The sequence below is a fragment of the Gopherus flavomarginatus genome, chromosome 1 (genome assembly GCF_025201925.1).
Source record: "Gopherus flavomarginatus isolate rGopFla2 chromosome 1, rGopFla2.mat.asm, whole genome shotgun sequence".
Classification (NCBI taxonomy): Eukaryota; Metazoa; Chordata; order Testudines; family Testudinidae; genus Gopherus; species Gopherus flavomarginatus.
The window spans coordinates 138936669-138943824 of record NC_066617.1 but is presented as its reverse complement, the minus strand read 5'-3'; the positions used below and the strand labels follow the sequence as shown (position 1 = coordinate 138943824).

At 47.4% G+C, this 7156-nt stretch overlaps 1 protein-coding gene across 1 annotated transcript in view; it reads right to left on the bottom strand.

Annotated features, from left to right (window-relative positions):
* Nucleotides 1-2727: 2727 nt before the first annotated feature.
* LOC127042895 (zinc finger protein 391-like) overlaps nucleotides 2728-7156 on the bottom strand; it is a 43205-nt gene continuing 38776 nt past the window's right edge. Inside the window, exon 6 of the mRNA XM_050936410.1 lies at nucleotides 2728-6401. Coding sequence (XP_050792367.1) covers nucleotides 5276-6401 — 1126 coding nt within the window. The 3' untranslated portion in view covers nucleotides 2728-5275. The remainder of the gene's footprint in view (nucleotides 6402-7156) is intronic.

The window sequence follows — 7156 nt, the reverse complement described above, 5'->3', positions numbered from 1 at the left end:
TCCAGGAATACATCCAACCAATACTGGAAACCCTAATGGGGCGGGGGAGGGCACGTCTGTGTGTGTGTATGTATGTGTATAAAACTGTTTTCAGTCACCTTTGCATCTCCTTCTATTCTCATTTCTTCCAGGCATCTGCATGGCTCCCAGTGTAAGATAGAGCAGCCTCAGGGCTTCTCTAATTTATGCAGGCTGTGCTGCACCAGCCTTTCAGGACCTAACACAGCAGCCAGTAGCTGGAGTGCAGCAGCACTGTGGCCACATCCTCTTCCCTGAGGCTATGCTTTCCAGCCCACCCCCCTCTATGCAGGAAATGTCGGGGAAAGGCTTACATCAGCTCTACAATCCCTGGGGAACCCCCTTGCCTGCACGTAGTCTTTCCAGTTCAGCCAGATTTCCAACCAGAGGATCTGGCACATTATTAAATTAGGCCTCATAACTCCTCTTCTGAGATAAGTAGATAGCATTACTCTCATTTTGCAGAGAAAGGTTACATGGCAAGCCAGAGCACAACAAGGACTACAAAACAGTAATCTGCCTATGCCTGATCCACAAATCCCTACCTTCACTGTGGCCCCAAACTTCAGGTTCAGCTGAGCCATGCTTTGCACAGGACCCAAGAGGGTAGGGGCAAAGGTGGCTGTGAATCCCTTCTACGTGCTCTTGATCCCTGAGGCCAGTTTGAGCTGCTGTAACTGATTACTGCCTGCATTGGCCAATGGGGGCATAACGTTCTGATAGTGCCCTCATGCTCCCAGCATGCCACCTATGTCAGGGATGACATAGGACCAGCTACACTGGTTCTGTGCCACCTGGAGATTCCTCTACAGCAGGGGAATCCTCAGTTGACCTTTTAGTTACCCTTAAAGCTGTACTGGGCCCCAGGGTGTGGCCCTGTGTCTCAGTTTCCCCATCTGACAAATGATTCACAGAGGTACCCTGGAGCTTATCTAGGTCAGTGCAAAACTGGTGTTTGTTTGTCACTTATTGACTGCAGGTGACATGTGGGAAGGTAGTTCCTAAACATGACACAGAAAAGGGTACCTGTGGTTAGACCACTTGCACTGTATGTTTCAGGGCACCCAAAGGGACAAGTTTGTGGGAGGAAACCTGGACAGGAAGCACGGCTCAGTGCAGCATCAGCATCTCCAGTCAGATGCTACACAGTGCATGTACAGTTTCTATAAATAACATACTGCTTCCAAGCTGCTGCACAAAATGAACGAAGTGACTGATGAGAGATTGAACAGCTCTGCGTTTGTGGCTTCAGATACTGGGCCCTATGTGGTGTGCGAAGCACAGAATTGCTATGGGATGGCTAAAACACAGAGATTTAGTGACATGCCCTGGGTCCATGGAACACATTGAGCCAACCCCTTCAGTCTCGCTGAGCTGTGTTTTGCACAGGATCTGAGGGGGTAGGGGCAGGGTGACTGTGAACCCCCTTTACATACTTTTGATCCCCGGGGCCAGTTTGGGCTGCTGTAACTGACTGCCTGCATTGGCCTGGGGGGTGTACTAGCACTGTGATCTAGTGGACTAGGTCTGATCCTGAGAGTCCAAACTGTGTTGACTTGAGGCAAATTACTTAATCCCACTGTACTTTTATTTACACAATTTAAAAAAGCCCCGCAGCGTAAGCAAGTGCAGCTCCAGTTTGCACTTCTATTCACGTTGTTATGCCACGCTCATCACTGTGTTATCTGAGCACTTTCCAGCAGTGCATTAAGCAGTGTGACTAATACGTCATGTGTTTGTTCCTCATCCTCTCCCCAAGAGGGAGAAGCATGTGCAGTTTCTTGTTTCAGTGTTTTGTTTTTTAAAAAAAGGCCCTATAGGATTTGTGACAGCAGGGAAAAAGCCAGTTTCCCCTGGCTACATCCCCCTCTACCTTCGATCTGTTCCATCTCTCCTCCATTCTGCCTCTTACATGCCCCTGACACATCCTGGATGCCCTCTACTCTGGAGAGAGAAGGACTCCTGCAGAGGAGGCACAGAGCCCCCATGCACTGGGCATATTCACTAGGCGCAGCTTATGGCTGCCTTACAGCCCCCTTTGGGCTAGCCTAGTTGGTGCAAAGGGGAAGCTATTCATCTGGCTCAGTGTGTTCCATTGGGGTGGGTTGGGTTGTTTTTTTGTATGCACGCATCTCATTGATGGCTCCTGAGACCAAGCACAGAAAATTTCAACCCAAAAGGAATTTGCCAAAATTATGAGCTATAACGAGAGCTGGGGTTATAAAGGAAATTGCATTTCAGCCTTCGCTCTAGCATTCTCTGTCACATTTGCTATTCTAAGGAGGAATTACAGAACAGATCACGAACCACCCAGCTGCCAGGACTGTGGGAATAACCCCTCCTACCCAGACCTCAGCTCTGCTGTAGCTACGTTGATCTCACAGTGGATTATTCTAGAATGAGATTACACCACTCGGCCACTCCTGTAAGGGAGCGAGTAGGTTGTTTCATGCTCTGGGCTTTTATCTTAGATTCACACAGATAGATTAGATGAAACTGAAGACAAATCCTAAGAAATCCCATCATCTCCAGATTTTTATATGGGTTACATGGCAGCTGTGCTAGACAAAACCCATCTCACTGAGAAGAGGTCACACCCATTCATTTCCAAATCTGGTCCTTACTGGGGCCATGAAACTGGGGAGTTCAAGATCTCACTCGGAGGGGGGGTGTGTGGAAAGACAGGAAATCAGAATGTATTGGAAAGAGAGATTTTATTTCAGAGACATTATTAATCCATTAATCAATCTTTTTTAGGTACTTCTAAGGTGTCTTGGTATCACTGTGGTTTCTAAGCACCAGTAACACAATAGGAAGCTAGAGTATTCTAAAAAGCACCATTAAACTGACAGAAGGACCTGGGCACCTGATAGGAACCAATACCTGGGATGGAGTATGGCCAGAACTTTAGACAATCTCCATGGAATTTCTGTTTAAATAAGAAATTTTACCATTTACCAAGGTTCTTCCAATAGTAGCTAAATATGATCCAGAGAGAGGAGACAAATTGTAAAGAAGCTACTAGGGAGGAGACAGGCTGCACTCCTGTCTGCAAAAGTCCATATATCCAGCAGTTTGGGAGCAGGCTTTCCAGCTCTCAGCAACCTCTTAACTTTACACATACTACTCTCTCCTGCATTCTGCCTGTGAGGCTCTGTGCCCTCGGTAGAGATTAAAGTCCTTCTGGAAGAGGAACACATATGGTAACCGCTATATGAGCAAAGAAATGGCAGTGCCCAAATCGCCCTTTGACAGCTAGATCACTATGGGAAGGACAGGATGTGGGGAAGCTAATGATTTCAGCTGTGTGGCAATGAACAGGGGAAATAAATCCAGTATGAGGCACAAAGGAAATTCCAAAGACACAGATTACAGTGTCTTCATAAGAGTGGTGAACAACCTTAGCAGCTCTGGCAATGGGCCCTGAGCCCTAAGACCACACCGAATCTGCACACAATTTTAAATAAGTATACATAAAGATTTTAATCAGAAATAAATGCACACAGTTATTTTTAATTTAGAGAGCACTGTTAAATGTACAAAGCACATAGAAGGACAACATATGCTCAGAGGACTGCAGGGAAAGGAGTTTTCAGTGAGGAAAGTGCCATTGCTTCTCTGAGACCAAATTCTTGATGCCAGGGTTTTCCTTTGAGTTGGTCTTGAGCATTAGGAGTTGCTGGCTTGAGTCCATTAATTGGCTGCAGTGTTTTGATTTATTCAGATTCATAACAGAAAAGTTCCATTTACTGGAACTACCCCAAACTGCAGTCCCCATCACTGAATTCTAGAGTGCTGTCAGATCGGCCATGCAGCAGGCATTTACCAAGGTTCAGTATGTTTCCTTCATCAAATTTGGATGTGAAAAGAGCAGACCGTTAAAAGTCAGTCAACTTTAGCTGAACTTTGGCTTAATCTTTGAGACTGCAAATTGAAAAGCATGTATGCCCTTTGAAAGTACGTCGAGCAAATGAGTCCTGGAATTTCTGGATCCATCCAGCATCTGTCTGACTCTCTCAATCAGATATCTGGAGCATTTGTTGGGAAGTTAAAACCAAAAACCCATTGGTCTGAAGTTGTCCATGGAAAATACTTGCAGTTGCAAGCAAAAGCCTCAGATCCCATGCAGCTTCAGAGAAAGGCATCCACTCCAGAACATTCCTCCACTTCCTCGAGCAGCAGGAAACAAAGGTCCGTGCTCCTCCAGGAGTTGCAAGCAAGTTCCCTGCTCCCCTCAAAGTTTAATATTTCAAAATACATTAAAATAATATTTTGTCATCTGTTGAGAGCCCAGAAGTGGCTTCAGGCTCCCAGAGAGTTCTGATCCCTTAGAGAGTGGCAAGTTTTGCCGAGCTAGCTACAGAATGAGCCTTTCATAAGCTTTCTTGGCTAGCAATTGCTCAAACTCCTGGATCTGCTCTGTAGCTTTAGCACACACAGGAGTTCTTTATTTTCCTGCCCCCCAGACCCTCCATTGGCTCTCACTAGTACTCCACCCTTCTGGAGATATTGTGAAGCCATGGAGCCAATTACAGAAATAATAAGCACATCACAGAACTAATATGTCTTCTCTATTCCTAATATCTAGGATATCCAGCCATGCTGGATAAACACATGAGCTTGATTCTTTTGCTAAAATAACTAGCAGTAAAACAGTCAAATATATTACAATTTACATGTTTCATGGTGAGTCTTCAATGTAGCACCCTAAACAGAAGAGCGGAGCATCTCTTGGAGTGGTTTCCCGCTTATTTGCCTGTAGATGCAGGCAGTTATTAGCACTATGTTGGATCACATTCTGAAGTCATTCTTCACAACTGTAAGGTCTACAAACTTAATATAGGCACAGAGAGGAGAACTTAAATTCTGCAAAACTGAGGTGTCACCAGAAGGCTGCAAGTTGCGTGCCACAATCTTATAAGCTGCAGATGTGACCAAGAGCCAAATAACCGCTTGGCATTTTTTCCTTCACTTCAAAATAAAATAATTTAAAAAAGGAACAAACACCAAAACAAACAGGAAAATTGACCTTGTCATTTCATCACCTGCCAGGTCTGAGATTCCAGACTGATCCATCCATGTTCCAGCACACAGCTCCTTGGCTCCCACCACTCTGTGACCCCAAACATTGCCTGTCATCCCAGGAATGTGTTCCACCCTCCTCTTTGATTCAGTCACCCACACCCCCAGTCGCTGCAGCTGTTTCATGTGCCTGCATGGTACCATACTTGCCCAGGGACCGAGCCACTGCTGCTCCCTACCATACGTGCACTCTCTGATGCGACACTAAGTACGAATTGCGGCTGAAGCTCTTCCCACACTGCGCACATTTGAAGGGCTTCTCCCCAGTGTGTGTCCTGCGGTGCCGGATCAGGGTGGAGTTGTCGCTGAAGCTCGTCCCACACTCGGAGCACTTGTATGGTTTCTCTCCTGTGTGCGTCCTGCGGTGCTGGACAAGGTGGGATCTCTGGCTGAAGCTCTTCCCGCACTCAGGACACATGTAGGGCTTCTCTCCCGTGTGGGTCCGGCGGTGGATGATCAGCTTGGAGCTCTCACTGAAGCATTTGTCACAGTCCGTGCATTTGTAGGGCTTCTCGCCTGTGTGCAGCCGCTGGTGCGCGATGAGGTTGGAGCTGTCACTGAAGCATTTCCCACACTCGGGGCATTTGTAGGGCTTCTCACCTGTGTGGAAGTTGGCATGTCTGATGAGCCCCGAGTTCTGGTAAAAGTTCCTCCCACACTTTGCACACACATAGGGCCTCTCTCCGGTGTGGTTCCTTTGGTGCTGCACAAGATGCGTGCTCTGGCTGAAGCTCTTCCCACAGTCTTTGCATTGGTAGGGTCTCTCCCCCGTGTGGATTCTCTGGTGCTGGATAAGGTGCGAGCGCCGGCTGAAGCTTTTCCCGCACTCGGTGCACACATAGGGTTTCTCGCCAGTGTGGATCCGCTGATGGCGGATGAGGTCCGAGCTCCGGTTGAAGCTCTGCCCACATTCAATACATATGTAAGGCTTCTCGCCCAGGAGAGTTTTCTGGTGAACGATGGTGTCTTTGCGTTTCCTGAAGCCTCTTTCACAACGAATAGGTTTTTCCTGTCTCTCCTCTGGAGAACATATCTCCTGCCTTTCACAGGTTTTGTCCTGGTCAGAACTCGGAAAAGCTTCCCTTATGAAAAAGTCTGATAATGTCCCAGGGGCTTCCACTGGCTTGGGACCTTCCTGCTGAGGATCTTCCTCCTCATTTTCATTCATGTTCCCATACCTGCTGGAACAGAATGAGAATCCAGACATACAGCACCCCCTGCTGTTCCAGTCCTGGGCTCTCCCTCTCTTCACTGCTCTGCCAAAGCATTTCATTTCTGACCTATGCCTCCCCTTGCTATTCCTATAGATTCAGACCTCTGGCACCACACCTCAGCCCGGATCTGCATCTGTGACTGTTCTGCGCTCTCTCTCTTCCACTCCCCACATATTTCCTCCACTAGCCCAGACCCTCAGAGAAAGAGGGCAAGAGCCTGATTCTGTTCTAATTTACACCAGTGTCAATCCAGTGACTTAATCTGAGTTGCCCTGGATTTACACTGGCGTAAGTGAGAGAAGTATCAGTCCCACAGAATCCAGGCTCATGACACAGACACCTTGACTGCAAACAATGGGATTAGGCAGCTACACTGGAAGCAGCCTTCCCTGACATCTCTTCTCTCCTGCTCTGAGAAGAAAGGGAAAGAATTCCCTTCGTGGGCACCATACACTGGCTCCCTCAGTTCCCCTGGTTCATAAATCCCAACTTACCACTCGCTGATATCATGGGATGTGTTCGGTCCCCCTCGACACCCTTTTACTTGCACAAACCACTGAGCCTGTCCTCAAAAAGATTTTAAGGCGAGGGAAGTGAGAAAGGGAAAAAGAAGAGAAGAAGTAGAATAGTGAAGACAAAGATGAGGGAGGTGAGAGTAGAGATGAGACAGAGGCAATAAAAAACGGGAGCAAGATCTGCTGAAGGCACAGAGCAGAAACAGAGAGAGGAGGAAGAGACACAGAAAAAGCAGAGGGGGCTGAATTTTGGGATCCTCACATCAGCGTTCCTAGGCCAATGCGAAACAATCGAGTTTCGCGGAGATCTGCAGGGAAGGATGCCTG